This window comes from Chaetodon auriga, chromosome 18 (genome assembly GCF_051107435.1).
Source record: "Chaetodon auriga isolate fChaAug3 chromosome 18, fChaAug3.hap1, whole genome shotgun sequence".
Lineage (NCBI taxonomy): Eukaryota > Metazoa > Chordata > Actinopteri > Chaetodontiformes > Chaetodontidae > Chaetodon > Chaetodon auriga.
In genome coordinates, this window is record NC_135091.1 from 8,481,997 (window position 1) to 8,497,315 (window position 15,319).

The 15,319-nt window shown below is 46.3% G+C and overlaps 1 protein-coding gene across 2 annotated transcripts in view; it reads left to right on the forward strand.

Moving 5' to 3' along the window:
• The window catches only part of LOC143336070 (pleckstrin homology domain-containing family G member 1), a 39,596-nt gene that overhangs the window by 20,980 nt on the left and 3,297 nt on the right, over positions 1-15,319 (forward strand). For both annotated transcript variants that reach the window (XM_076755929.1, XM_076755928.1), the window contains exons 3-16: positions 2,253-2,353; positions 3,208-3,277; positions 7,999-8,045; positions 9,784-9,934; positions 10,350-10,481; positions 11,117-11,299; positions 11,409-11,504; positions 11,899-11,985; positions 12,412-12,445; positions 12,611-12,703; positions 12,801-12,862; positions 12,974-13,159; positions 13,259-13,378; positions 13,470-15,315. In XM_076755929.1, the coding sequence (XP_076612044.1) occupies positions 2,253-2,353; positions 3,208-3,277; positions 7,999-8,045; positions 9,784-9,934; positions 10,350-10,481; positions 11,117-11,299; positions 11,409-11,504; positions 11,899-11,985; positions 12,412-12,445; positions 12,611-12,703; positions 12,801-12,862; positions 12,974-13,159; positions 13,259-13,378; positions 13,470-15,315 (3,208 nt within the window). The remainder of the gene's footprint in view (positions 1-2,252; positions 2,354-3,207; positions 3,278-7,998; positions 8,046-9,783; positions 9,935-10,349; positions 10,482-11,116; positions 11,300-11,408; positions 11,505-11,898; positions 11,986-12,411; positions 12,446-12,610; positions 12,704-12,800; positions 12,863-12,973; positions 13,160-13,258; positions 13,379-13,469; positions 15,316-15,319) is intronic.

Below are 15,319 nucleotides of genomic sequence, written 5' to 3' on the forward strand. Positions count from 1 at the left end.
TTAGCTCTGTGTGATCGCCCTTCCGTGGCTCGATCAGTGTGCTTAATGAGGCCAATCCATTATCCACAAACAACCTCAAAGACAAAGCTCTCATCTTTCTTTCCCTCCCTCCTCCTCCTCTTCTTTTTCCGCTCTGAGACCTGGAGTGCAGCCCCATTTGAAGTTGACCAGGGGTTTGGAAATAAACTGGGAACGTCACTCAACCTGCAGAAACATTGAAAGCAGTGAGATTTGGATGTTTGCGCTCGGCATTATGTGGAGGAATGACTTCCGACTGCGGCGCGGAGTGAGGGATGTGTTTGGCGCGTAGAAAAGAGTGTGTACTCGAGGAGGTTAATGGTTAACGAGAGAAAGTATCAGGTTTGTACATGTTATGTCTGATGCTCAGCAGGGAGTGTACCTTAAGGTGTGTGTGCATCTGAACGCTGCCCGTTGTTGAGCTCAGCCAGGCTTGGGCTGAGTGCGATGAGTGAATGGGTCAGGCCGGGTCAGCTCCATGACCCTGTGGCTAATACAGTATCACATTACCTCTGATGGTCAACAGAATCTAAATGCGACCCTTTGACATGACCCCCGATGTAACCACTAACGTGCCTGCTCAACTCAAATCCTCAAAACCAAAATCTGGGCCTTAATCTAAACATCCAAAATCATTCACTGCATAGTTTGAATGAGCTCTCAAGTCTTTGTTTTAAATGAGATCATTTAGCCTCTTTTTTTACATCCCTCCTCTCACCAAAGCAAGCACGGTTTAATGAATTGTTCAGCTCGGCTATTATAATAATAATGATAATAATGGCTGAATGCATAAAACATTACCAGGAACTGAAACCACGGCAGCAGACTGGAAATTAAGCAAACGGAGTCTCTCTGTCTCCCTCTCCTCTTTGGTCTCTTGTGTGCTGAAATGATCAGTGGGTGTGTGTTTGTGCATGTTCAGGGCAGCCTGGTACTTTTCTCAGTGTTGTAATGTCTGTCCTGCCCAGTTGCAGGTTGTGGTCTGATTTGAAAACTGCCACCAGGATGCTTCCGCCTCCTCAACCCCTATCCAGACTGGCTCCTGGGTTCAAGTTTAAATACAGCTGCATTGATGATGGAGCTTGTGTTTGAGGACGTGTGTGCGTGCAGGTGTTTCGAGGTGTTTCCTGTGTAGCTGTGTTTTGGGAGTCAGGTTGGCAGCTATCAGAGCTTAAGACGCTTTGTAGGAAGGCGAGACAGACACAGAGACGTTCCTGTGAAATTACTGGCGGCCTGCAGCAGTAGGTGCACCGGTGGTTTAGTTTTACAGCCTTGCTGATCTCACAAAGACGATCAGGGCAGCTGCAGAACGCTGAGCTGAGCTGAGCTGAGCAGCGTGCACAGGAACAGAATTAAAACAATCATCGTTCTCTCTCCGCCTCTCACTTTCCTCCTGCAGGCCACACTGAGACCTGAGGCTGCTGTTTAAACACCCAGAGTCCTCACTAACGACAGTGATGGAGGCACCGATAAGAACCAAGAGGACAAAATCCTCCTGCACAGACTCATACCTGTTTTTCAACCTGTGCTTCCCAGCACTCGTCTAAACCTGATTACCTGTTATTTCCTTATCACGCTGTTTACACAAAACAATACAGGGATCAGGCAGCGCATTACACAAATTGGCTGTTGTTACTTACATTACACCCGGCTTTGACAGTTACACTGCTGCACTGTTTTCCAAAGCATACTTTGAGTTTTAGGCTTAAAATCTAATCAAAGCTGAAAACATATACAACAACAGTGTTTTAGGTTTTTGCTTGAACAGGGTTAGTTTTTGGCATAAAGGCATAAAGACTCTAACAAATGATGAGTGAAAGCACATATTCTCTGTGCACGATGAGGACTTTTCCTCCTTTAGTAACCTATATGATATCTTACAGCTGGAGGACCGAGCTTCAAACTGTTGCTTAGTGGGACTGCGATTCATTCTGCTTCTCTGTAATATAATTTGCTTGCTGGACAGAAATCTTCACAAAAAGCCCCAAATTATGCCGCTAATGCTTTATTTCTGTGAGTCTTAAACAAAGGAAATGTCACATAAGCAGCTCTGAAAATGTGACTGTTCACACATTAACATACAGCCCCGAGACAGGAGCGGGCTTTGAAAGCTACCGGGGGTCACAGTGTGAGTGGTCTGTCACACTCAAGTGTGTGTATGCGTGTATGCGCCAAGAGGGGTGTCAATCAAAATGGTGGCCGTGTAGCTCTAACATGACTCTTTCTCTCTGCAGGACTACTTAGAGTGCATCAGTAACCAGTCTCGACTGGCCTTGAGCTCTGAGGATAAAGGCTCGCTGTTTGGCAACATCCAGGACATCTATCACTTTAACAGGTACAACACACACACACACACACACACACAGAAGTGAGACGTGTCAGGTTTGATTGATGGATAGTAGAGATAGGAAGGATCCCCATGTCTATGACTTGATTTAAAAGGCTTCATTTGTCCACTCGCTTTGAAAGAAAAGGCTCCACAAGTGATGTCAGTAAAGGGATAAACTCAGACCTTGGCTCTTGTCTGTTATTTTACCAATGAGGGCTGGAGACTCGGCTTTGACTTGCCCTAAAAACACATAAATACACCGCCGTGTGCTGCAAATAGCGAAACTGGGCTGAGCCACCTGTTGACTTCTGGGAAGGGTGTTGACTGGTAGTCAGGTGAGTGTCCAGAAGCCCCCGTCTGCATATTTGTGTCCTCCGGCACCGCTCCAAACCGTGTGCGTTCAGACGAGATGGCTGGCCGAGCATCAGCCACGGTGGTCTGGAGAAACGTGCACGCTCCCACCTATTCATTTCTAAGCTGTGGCGCGCAGACAAACTGGCCTGTAAAAGGAAACATAAAAGCAGTTTAAAGCGATCACGGTGACCTCATGCTTCAGCCATGAAACAATAACTCCCAACAGTGGCCCTTTTTTTTTTCCACAGCGTGCACTCACACACACGTTCACACGGGAGATGCCTGTTTGAATTCGTGGAAGTTTCTCATTTGTTCGCAGCCCGGTGCCCTTAGACCTAATTTCTGTAGCCAGGGTGACTCTTGCTCCTGAAATTCGCCGTTTGAAGCCATGAATCGTGGGAGAGTAGTTTGTATTCATGTGTCAAGGGAAGGAGAACAGGCGCAGGGAGTTAAGGGTGAACATTTTCACATCAAATACTGATTTCTTTGAGCGCTGTTTGTTTCAGGGACCTTCTTCATGATCTGGAGAAGTGTAACGCTGACCCCGTGGCCATCGCAGAGTGCTTCGTGTCCAAGGTAAAGACGGTCGCCCCCCCCCCGTGCCCTCTTTTCTCCACCATCTCTCCATCATCCCCCTCTCTGTCTGTAGTGTTGGGAAGAAGCAAAGTACATTCACTCACATTTATTGTATAAAACTATAATTCAATGTTTTACCTTTAGCATTAATGTTAAAAATCTGATCATATATCACAATAATATATCAGTCACAGCAGCCGTTTTCTGCCTAGTGATGACTTTCACTGCTGTACTATTACTTAAGTAGGATTTTAAATGCAGTACTTGCACTTATAATTGAGTATTTTGGGAGTATTTTACTAAAGTCAAGGTTCTGAGTGCTTCCTCCACCGCTGTCTGTCTCTCTGCCCACATACACACTCCTTCTCTGCTTGTTGAAACTCGTCCAAACAGCTGGTTCCAACATACACACACACACACACACACACACACACACACACACACACACACACACACACACACACACACACACATATACAGACTAATGCAAGACAGGAAATGAGAAACAGGCTGTTATAGGAGATAAATTCCCAAAAATCAGGTGAAGATGCTGCGTGACGTCAGACACTTTATTGGCGCTACTGTTATTAGTATTATTGAGGCTTTTGGTGGTTGGAATGTCAGATGAAGTGCAGCAGGAGGACAGGGGAGGTAGGACAACTCCAGAGGAATTTTAAGGACCGTCCAAATGTATAATCACCTTTTTACAGGAGGGGGATAATAGCAGGGCTTCATCAAGAAAAGCTGGACTCAGCAGCACTGGTATCACTGGTCTGTTTCAGCGTTTATACGCTCCTCGCCCGTCTGTCCCCTAAAACGAAATGATTGCGTGATTATGTCCCATGATAATGTGCTGCATTCCTGCACTTCCTCTGAAACACTTGACATTCCCTCCCTGCCCTACTGCAATTACACCCAATACCACAGAGCAACTGTCTGACCATCAAGTCACAGACTCCCTAAATACAGCAGCTGTTGTTGGGACAAACCCGTTTTACTGCAGCCCACAGCAGCACTCTGCATAATTAACTGAGATCCATAAACAAACCAGCGTGATGACATCTTGCAACCGGCTGATTCATGTTAGTTACAAAAAAAGCCTCAACGAGAAAAGAAACTGATCTCGGATAATCCCCTAACCTGAAACACAGGCAGCCTATTGTTGATTTCTGTTCTATATAAACACGGTGTTCCATCTTTATGGTCTTTATTGTGTCTTTTATCCTGCAGTTAAATTGGGTCAAAGTCAGCTTAAAGCAGGGCTACACCTCTGGAAGTCCAAATCACACCCTGCCTGGAGCCTACTGCCTCATAACTTCTCTCTCATGCAGCTCGTACTACCCATTAAAGCCATTAAAAGTTTCCTCATTTTAGCCCAAAACAGGCATTTATTATGGTCCATACAGATCCAACCAAACCGGCATTACACCACCTGAAGTTCACTTTACGAAAAACATGTTTCCACTTAGACTGAAAGTTAATTCTTGACTTTGGAAAGAGCAGTTTGTTGTTCAGGAGCTGTAAGTCATATCAGCAGATGAAGCTTGCCCAGCTCTCATGAGACTTTAGAGCACTGTAAAGACTCCTCGTCCATGTTGGCTTCAAAGATGAGATTGAAAATGCGCTTTTCAGCTTGGAAAGAGCACAAGAAGTCCTTTATATGCTCAGAAAAAAAGGAAATCTACACATGAGCAGGGCGAAATCCATCCGCTGAGGAAGATACCATCTAAAAGCAGATGTTTCCGAGCTTAGATAGCCAAGATAATTCATTAAATTCCTCTGATATATAATCACATTCATGTTAGAAGCAGTCGAGATGAACGTACAGTAGCTGGTCCTGTGTGCCAGTGTCTTTAGCTTCTATTGATTTATCAATGAGCATGAGGGCTCAGTCTGCAGCCAGACCACCGCCTGGACATATTCAGTCACCGCTGACCACCGTGTCCCCTTTACAAGGATGAACATCCCCGTCCATGTGTGTGTGTGTGTGCGTGTGTGTGTGGCTTCATCATTACACAGGCTGACTTCTGGTAAAAGTGTTGTAACCAGAATAGTAAGCAGAGTTCTTTTGTATCGCTGAAGGTTAGTCACGGTTGCTAAGACCCAGAAAAACCACAAAACCTCTCTTTCACTATCTGCTGTGAAATGCACACACTCTCACACACACACACACACACACACACACACACACACTCTCACAGCTAATACATTTCTCGTCTGAGCAGCCAAAAATCACAACCCAACACAGTGTTTGAAGAAGAGAAGAGCTCTCGCTGTAAATCTCCTCCTCTCTCTCAGATAATTGGCTATCTATCCTCATGTTCCTCTGTGCGCTATGTGTTGAGTAAGCCTTTAAAGCTTTTTATGGGTTGCTACATGCTGACTGAAGCACAGAGGGCACAATTACAACAAGATCTTAAGCTTTTTTTTTTTTTTCTTTTTTCTTTTGCCCCTAGCTGTCGTGTTCAGTGCTCTCCTGATGACTCACTGTGACCGCTCCAGTCTCGACAAAATCCCAACAGAAACTGCTGATTTATGACTTGGCCGTTACTTTTTTTTTTTTTTTTTATTTAGCTTCACTGTGTCGTCATCAGAAGCCACAGCTCAGAAAAGTCAAAATCCTCCTCTATCATTTGTATCTTGATACTCTGGGAAGGGATACGTTTGATTTCCACCATGCACCGGAGCCAGCTCTTAGTTCAAAACGCTCACATGCAGCATTTGGATATGCTGATTATATGATTTAGATGTAGTTTGTGTATATTTCTTAAGGGGAAGCGTATCATAAATGTGAGCTATTTCAGGGTCTGCTGGTTCCATGGTTGGGTTCAAAGAGCGCGTGCAGACATGCATGCTCTGCACAAATTTGTATTCCATAGCATTTATGTATCTTGCGGTCTCGTGCTCAAGGTCCAGAAGGATATTAGGAGTGTGTATTAGGAGTGCGGGTTGGTGTGTGTGTGTCGTCAGAAATCGATGGTGGCACATCTGGTTGTGTTTAGGCCTGGTCTGTGGCGGCAGACTGCTGGAGACAAGGAGGAGAGCCCTGCTCTTCAATTTAGGATGGTTCCCACGGTTGTGTGTGTGTGTGTGTGTATGCGCGTGTGTGTGTGTGTGTAGTACATCTTGGTGGGATGCACTGTTTGTGTAGGTTGAATTGTTTGCTGTGGCTTGAATAGTAATATATATTTACCTACAGCAAGAGACATTCGCATACATTCAGTCTGCATGCTGTAAGTTTACCATGAGTCACATGCTGGAAAATGTGTGTGTGAAGCTCTGTATGTATGTGTGTGTGTGTGTGTGTGTGTGTGTGTGTGTGTGTGTGAACCAGGACAAACTTCTGTCATCGGCCCCGTGTGTTTATGATGTCGCTTCCTGCAAGCTGTCCACATCCTGCGACCCCCAAGTGTTTATGGACACAAATAGAGTTCAATTAGATGCAGTTATGCAACGGTAAGAGGTTCATCCGCAGGCCTCCAGAACAGAAAAGCTTAAAGAGAAGAGGAGGAATGCAAGAAGGGAAGAAAATCAGGAGGAATATCAGTAAAAGATCGATGTTGAGGTGAAGTGGAAAATGTGTTTGAGTAATAGAAATCAGGGGGAAAGGAGAGCACAGGGCGTCTCTGAGAGAGAAAGAGGTCTAGCTTTGATAAGTCATGCCGTCTCGGATGTCTTTGATGTTCAGGGAGGCATGCAAGGTGGGAAAAGTCTCAATTAAAGGGGCGGCGATGAAGTACGAGGGGATATTTAATCCGAGCGCTCAGGGCTGTTGGGATCAACAGAGACTTAAAGGCCAGGACGAAAGGCTAATCACAAGCTACAGGCCTGACTTTCAATTAGTAGCGGTGAGCGCAGGAGAGAGGATGCCTTGTCTGTGGGCTCGGAGTGTGCAGAGCCGTAAACATGAAATAAGCAAAAGGTCATCAAAACTGCAGACACGGTGCAACCAGAGATGAGGAGGCAAAAACACCTTGACCTTTACAGGGTTGTACAGTAACAACAGTTTTGTATGTTTTTAGTCCATTTCAAATAATCATTCTGCAAACGGTGCTGCCGCCTATTTTTCTCTGTTTTCTGGGCGTCCACTGTCTTCAAATCATTTTCATATGATGTCAAAATTTACGAGGAGACTCATGAAACTTGCTTTGATTGTGTGATCCAGCTTTGTGAACAATAAGTCAGCGTTAAACTTTGTCTGAGGATCATTGTTGTCGACTTTTCTAATCAATCAAACAACACAGCGACGTTAGTAACTCTGACAAAACTAATGTAGGCCTGATGTTCACTGTGATCAGGCGGGACTCTGCTCGTAGATTTTCTCCCCGCGCTGAAGTGAATGGAAACCAATGGCAGTTTGGAAAAGTAAGAAAAATCACAACATTTTAAGGTGCATGATCAGAAAAAATATGATTAGCAATAATAAAGTGTATTCATAAAGACGCATAAAGGACATTTATTTGCCTTTAGTGTAATTATGCAGAGCCAAAAACACCAAAAGTCCAAAACCAACTGCTGTCACAAATGGCTCCTTATGATGGTGAACATGGCAAACATACGTACCTGTTGTAGCAGGTATGAAACAGACAAACAGAGGATGTTCACCGCTCACCACACACCTGCATGTACCATCACTCCTTCTCACCTTTCCTTCACTCTTCGTCCTGCTTCCTGTCACTTAAATGCATCTAAAACTAATTTGTGTTTGTTGTGTTTTGCAGAGCGAAGAGTTCCACATTTACACTCAGTACTGCACCAACTACCCACGGTAAGACACCAACCGCTCAGTGTGTGTGTGTGTGTGTGTGTGTGTGTGTGTGTGTGTGTGTGTGTGTGTGTGTGTGTGTGTGTTAGGGTGCACAAAACCCATCTTCTTCTCGTCAGCGTCATCCTATCTTGATCTCACCTCCACATACTGTCTTCCCAGCGTCTCGCATGGCTCCATTGTGCACATGGATCAATGCATTACCTTTTTTCCCTCTCTGACAAGCTGACGCGCTCCATAGAAGCCACCTCAGCAGGAGTCAAAGTGTCTACCTTCAGTTGTGCCTCAGGGTCTCCTCCCTCCCTCCCCTCCCCTCCCCTCCCTCCTCCGTGCTCCCTTTTTTTTCCTTCCATTCTTTTATTCGCTGCCTATTGACAGAGTTACAGCTGACGCACTGACAGATGGGGTATTATGGTTGTCACCTTATCGTACCGTACGCTGTTAATGTTTTATTAAGCTTTGTGTGAGTGTGGTCCCGTGGGACACCTGTGTGCATCGCTTGGGAGGAATCATGCGCAGTTTTTTTGTGTGCCAGTGTGTATGCTGTGTGTGATTAAATGGGCTGAAACGTGAGGCTATTCTTCATGCCAAGACACACTGCACCTACCAAACACACCCACTCCTGCGGCGACCATTTTTCTTTCACAGCATCATGATAAGAAAGGCATGAGGGCAGGCAGCTATTTACAAGCTAATTATGACTAATTGAATGGTGATTGTTTGTGTGTGACAGTGTGTGTGTGCGTGTGTGAGTGAGTGAGTGTGTGAGAGAAGGGACTATTGTCAGCTGTTTGAGATAGACCCTCTCCCACATCCACACCACAGCTGGTGACCCCAACCAAGGTCACACACGACAGACAGACACACACACACACACACACACACACACACACACACACACACACACGTGCACACTCAGAGGCTGCAGATGTATCGTGGTCCTGCTGAGCTCTAAGGTCGGGTTTCCTCCAGAACAATGTGAGGCCTGTGTGGAGCTTCAGTGGAATTTAGGCATGCAGACATGCACATGCATGCGCGCGCACACATGCAGACACACACATGCATACAAAAACACAGAAGAAAGGCAAGCTTGGGGCAATTCACAACTGTCTTTCTCTGTCTTTTTCCACTGTGCTTGTCTATGCACACACACACTCGCAGCCTACATTAGTTCGTGAAAAAGGCTCTTTCTTCCCCAGTAGGTCACACAGCAGACGAGCTTTAGTGAACAGAAAATTCAGGTCTTACAAGCTCGTAACTGTGATGTGAAGCTGAATGGAACTGATGATAATAAATGAAAAATGATATTCCAAAGTTTATATGAAGTTAATTAGAGGCATCCAGATATTAAACATACCCGCTTCATTTGTTTAACTCATATTAACTTCACATAAACTTTATGTTGGCACAGAACGATTTATCACTTACATGAAAGCGTGTTCAGGAAGAGATCTTGGCATCACAGCTGGTGCATATAGTTAACTGGAAAGTCTGCACACTGTGGCTTCTTTATGGAATATGAAGTATTTAGAACATATGTGTCATACAGATATCATACAAATACTCATATGGTAACATAAATATCAGTACTGGTGATAACAATAGTCACAGTTATGAAAGTGTTCCTTTTTTTAAGTGTTGTCTGTCAGGACATGCATTATGACTCTCACTTGTCATTACTGTCAAATTACGTTTTACTACGCATCCCTGATATCTTATTTGCTGTGTTTTCTCTCCACAGGTCGGTGGCGGTGCTAACAGAGTGCATGAGGAACAAGGCGTTGGCCAAGTTTTTCCGCGAGCGCCAGGAATCTCTGAAGCACTCCTTGCCCCTGGGCTCCTACCTGCTCAAGCCAGTGCAGAGGATCCTCAAGTACCACCTCCTGCTGCACGTGCGTCAGTCTGCAATCCACCTCTACACGCACTTACAAACAATTTTTACCCATAAATGCAAGCACAGGCACATGCAATAGAGTGCAGAGGACACTATTGTTTTTATGTATTTGTATGGTTAAGCAGCAGATTTTCTGACTCAGCTCCCGATAAAAATCTCCACTGGAGAGGCCAAATGTTACGCCATATGGTGCTCAGTATGTATGTTCCTGTGTATGTACATGTGCTTGCATTAGAGTGAATGCGTGAGTGTGTGTGTATGTGCAGAAACACACACGGGTGCCTGTATTATGAGCGTGCCTCATGCTTGACTTCATGAACATGCCTGTGGGAGCATACGGTACATGCATACTGTATGTGCAAGCGCTCACTGCCAGTGTTGTGTGTGTGTGTGTGTGTGTGTCGTCTGTGCAGGAGATAGCCAACCACATGGAGAAGGACACCGAGACTTACGAGGTGGTGCAGGAAGCCATAGACACCATGCAGAGGGTGGCCTGGCACATCAACGACATGAAGAGGAAACACGAGCATGCCGTTAGGTTGCAGGTACGAGAAAGCACAAAAACACAAAATAAGAAAGATACCTGCAAAAAAAAAACCCCTCTGAATCCATTAGCTGTGTGTGATCTCCTCCGTGATGCATCCTGCACACTTGCCTCTCATTATTCCTATAACTAAAACGGACACGGTAGTTTTGAGCCTTTCAAGGAACCCGTTCTTTTATTGTTCTGCAGAACAGCTATGTGAACTCTAGGTTTGATGTAGCCAAGGCTCTGATCCTCCCCACAAGTCACAGCGTTTTCCACTGGGCTAATGATGGCCTTGCATAAGGAGGACACATAAAAGGGAAGCTTGTTTCTTTTATCAGCTGGGAGCCAGAAGGGTCAGATGAATGCAGGAATGTGTGTGGAAGCGTCGACTCTCCGTGTTTGGAGGAAGGATTGGCTTGGGAGAATTTTTGATTGTTTTGTCCTCTTCGTTATGATTTGTTTTGTTTACCCCTATAGGCCTTTCTTTTTGTGTTTATCCTCAACCTTCATGCTTTTAGCCGGTTTCTCCCTCCATCCAGTAGCACAACAGACATCCTCTGTCCTCCTTTTTATTGCAATTGTTTTTCCTGCTCTCTGTTAAAATAAGCAAAGGTTTTTGACTCCCCTCTCTCTCTCTCTGGGTTTCTGCAGGAAATTCAGAGCCTGCTGACCAACTGGAAGGGCCCGGATCTGATTGGCTACGGAGAGTTGGTTCTTGAAGGAACGTTTCGTCTGCAGAGAGCCAAAAACGAGAGAACTCTCTTCCTGTTTGACAAGCTTCTGCTCATTACCAAGAAGCGAGAAGAAACCTACACATACAAGGCTCACATACTGGTCAGTCATGCTACTGGAGGCACGCCACGTCCCAAAGAGACATTAAACATACAAACGCTTGTGCTCAGTGGAAGCGCTTTTAACTCTACTTCCTACGTGTCTTTTGCAGTGCTGCAACCTGATGCTGGTGGAAGTTATTCCTAAAGAACCACTGAGTTTCAGCGTGTTTCACTACAAGAATCCCAAACTTCAGCACACGGTCCAGGTATAGCAACATTGCATAAGAGAGCACATATTGTAACAGAAGTCTTTGTGAATGTAATTACATGTTTTGGTTTAACTTTGCAGCTACCTGCAGCATTGAGCAAGAGTGCGATCAGAAAGTGTGACGATTATTTGCAGGTGTCTGATTGTTTTGTGGAGGCTCACCTCAGTGAGTTGCTCAGACATGTTCAGTGCTTAGAGGCTAATGTGGCCATTGTTGTTCCCTAACCACTGTGTTTTGGACAAGCGCTGAAAAATAGATAATAAAGATAATCTGGGTGACGTAAGAAAGCCATGGTCCAAATGTTGAAGGGTTTATCCCAACCCTCTCAGCCCCCGTTTAAAATGCATGTCTGATGTTATCTTCCCTGTGATGTTTCCCGCTCTGCCCTCAGGCCAAATCACAGCAAGACAAGCGCATGTGGATCTTACACCTCAAGAGACTCATACTTGAAAACCATCCTGCCAAAATCCCCGCCAAGGTAAGAGCAGTTCATCTCGTGACAGCTCCTTCTGTTCACTGATGGCGTAAACACAGACTTAGAGTGGGACGTATTGGAAATGTCACTCCCTCTCGCCCACTTCCTTTCTCCCTCATCTTCATCTTTCTTCCCCCCTGCTTTTTTTTTTTTCCTTCCATGTGTTCTACCATTCATTTATTTTCATTCAGCCACAATCACTTTTCTGTCTCTCCTTCTGCCTTTGGCCGTGTACAAGTGGAAACTGAGGAGTTCTCTCAGGGGTGAAGGTCACTGAGAAAGTTCACATGGTTACATGAAGAGGCTGCTTGTTAAGTGTCAAAGTTGTTGAGCCAGGCCTGTAATGTGGCGCCACCTAGTGGCAAAGCAATGTTCATCCATATCTAACCTCTGGAACTCACCCTCATGCTCTTATTACTTGACTTCTAGGCTAAGCAAGCAATTCTGGAGATGGACGCAATGCGTAAGTATCAATTTTCATAACATTGTATTGGAAAATACAATCATTAAAATCATATTCCACTATATATTTGCAATGTTATGTTCTTTTGCCACATGTTTAATCACATGTAATGCATCACAATCATGATGTATTTATTGTGTGACATCCTTTCTGTCATTTCTCCAGATCATCCTGGGTTTCACTACAGCCCTGATGGGGATAAGAAGGATTCCCCTCAGACCAAGGAGGGTCCTACCCCTCGTAGAGGACGCAGGAAAGGTAAGAAATTAGAGAAATTTCATATTAAAAAAAATTGCACAACATACAAGGCTGCCCTTTAGGAATTCATCAATAATTCATTTGTTTGACTTCCCAGAACCTCTATCCAAATTACTGAAGAATGCCAAGCAAAATGCTGCCAACGCAGACGGTGAAAAGGTGAGCGATAACCAGAGATGATGGAAGACATGATTTAAGTTGAGAAGCATGACTACGTACACTCACGCAGAAGTCATTTAACCAGACTCTTGAAAACTTGCTCCTCTCCAGCGAACAAGCCTGGGTGCCACCCTGCTCTCTCCAGTGTCCCAGCTGGCTTTGGGCACGATCGGTCGCAGCCGCAGCCTCATCAACCAATCACAGGAGTCCCTGGACCCCGGCGATCACTATGACCACAGTGACAGAGAAGAGGAGCCGCATCAGCAAGATGCTGATGATGAAGATGACAGCGGCTTGGTGAGTTTAAAGCTGCTCTGTGGGTGATGTCCATTACATATTCACCTGAATTTGTACAATTGCACCATTTATCTCTAATGCTGAAAGCTCTGCATTCAGGGAGGCGGAAAGCAGCTGCGAGTCCCTGGCAAAAGCAGCAGGAAGAGGCTGAACCCTCAGGCATCTGTGGACAGTATAGAACAGTGGAAAACCTTCAACATGAGTCCTTCAGACCTACAGGTATTGATCACAAATAGCAGCTTAATCTGCTTCCATCTTGATGGTTTTAGATTTCCTTTACATGTAAAACTTCTGCTTTCTTCTTCTGCAGAGAGCCAGAGAGTCCCTCGTGAGGGAAGGAAGTCACCATCCGCCGCTTCTCAGGACACCTCACGTGATGGAGGAACCTCCAGAGTTACCCATTCCCTCTGTAATAGTCACAGAAAGTGACCATTCTGTGAGGAATATCTGGGCAGACCACCGTGCTCGCAGGGCCATGTTCCCCACCCGCCAGAGAACCATGCAGCCTGACGACGAGGACGAGGACATCTATCAGATGTTTGTGCCAACAGAGCCAAGTGGACCAGAACCAGAGGCACCCTCGGAGAGGTCAGAGGCCACCTCGTCACCCAAGACAGCTCGGCCCTGCAGCTGGCACGTCGAACAGGTTCCCACTGTGCAGATTGACCCTCCAGTCAATGGGGGCAGAGTCCTGCGGAGGGCAAGCAGCGCAGGCGAAAAGGCTACGGAGGCTCGGCAGAGTCCTGACGATGACCAGCCCAGTCATGGTAACTTGGAGGTGATCAACACCGAATCATCCAGCAATGACATATCTGGATCATCCTCAGCCGAGCAGCTGACCATTGATGATATTGAAAATGTGTATGACAACATCAGCTATGAGGACTTAAAGAGCATGGGCCTCGTCAGAAGAGACCCAGAGGAAAGCCAGGCACGCAAAGAAACATCTGCAGCTGCACAGGCTTCCCCGGGCCAAGCAGCAAGGGTACTAAGTGGTCCAGAGGCTCCGGGGGTCACAGAGCCTATGATCGAACCAGAGACATCCTCGGACAGCAACAGGTCATCCACACAGGAGGGGAGGCCATGTGACCTCAAGATAGTAGAAGAGAACATCTACGACACCATCTGTTTCAGGGAGCCCCCATCAACAGAGCTTAAAGGAACGAATGAAGGCAACAAACTCAAACAAGAAAGGGAAAGTCTGATGGCCTCTGAACAAGACCTGACTGAAAGCCTCAGAGGCTTTGTGTCCGAGGAGAGCCTCCACTTTGGAGAGGATGAAGGACCGGACACCTCCCACGCAGCCCCATGTTCCCCTGAGCCGGATTATTCCTCCTCATCTGCCTCTGAGACTTTCTCTCAGCGCTCACAGAAAGGGGATAAGATGTCAGAGCAGGTTGACGAGATCTGGAACGACCTGGAGAACTACATCAAGACCAATGAGAAGAAAGCTGATAGGCTCCCTGCTGCCTTCCCTGTTAGTGCCAGTGAGTCGCCTAAAAAGGCGTCGTCAGTCAAAAACAGTCCCACAAAGAGCCCTGTTGTAATTAGTCCTCAAGCAGCCAGCCCTCCGACCAAGAGTCCCCCTGCACATCAGCCTAAACCCCCACCTGTCACCTCCACACCGTCATTCACCATCCCAGTCATCAACCTCCCTGACCTTCCAAGTGAAGGCACCGCTGCAGAAGAAAACCATAACCCTGCATCACGCCCGCTTCCTGTCACCCCAGAGCCCCTCCCAGGCACAGTTAAGTACATGCGGAAAAGACTGGCTCGCCTCAGCAGTGGCAGCTTTCGCCTGGAGGACGAAGACCTGGTGGAGCTTCCTCAAAGAAACACGCCTCAGAGGGATATTCCCCTCAAGGACCTTCATAGCTTGTTTCCAGGGGAGCTGGCAGGTCTGGACTCACCCCTGGCCTCCTCTTCCCTGCTGCTGAGTGAATCTGTGGACTTCCCCCTGGAACTGATGGATAAATCGAAGAGCCGGGTGTTCCTGATGGCACGGCAGTACAGCCAGAAGATAAAGAAAGCCAATCAGCTGCTGCGCATGAGGAGCATGGACCCCGGAGACTCCTGTAGTCGGGCCAGAGCTGAGAAGAAGCAGAAAGATCTGGCAGCCATCTTGGAAGAGAAGAAGCAAGGAGGCGCCGCCATAGGTAA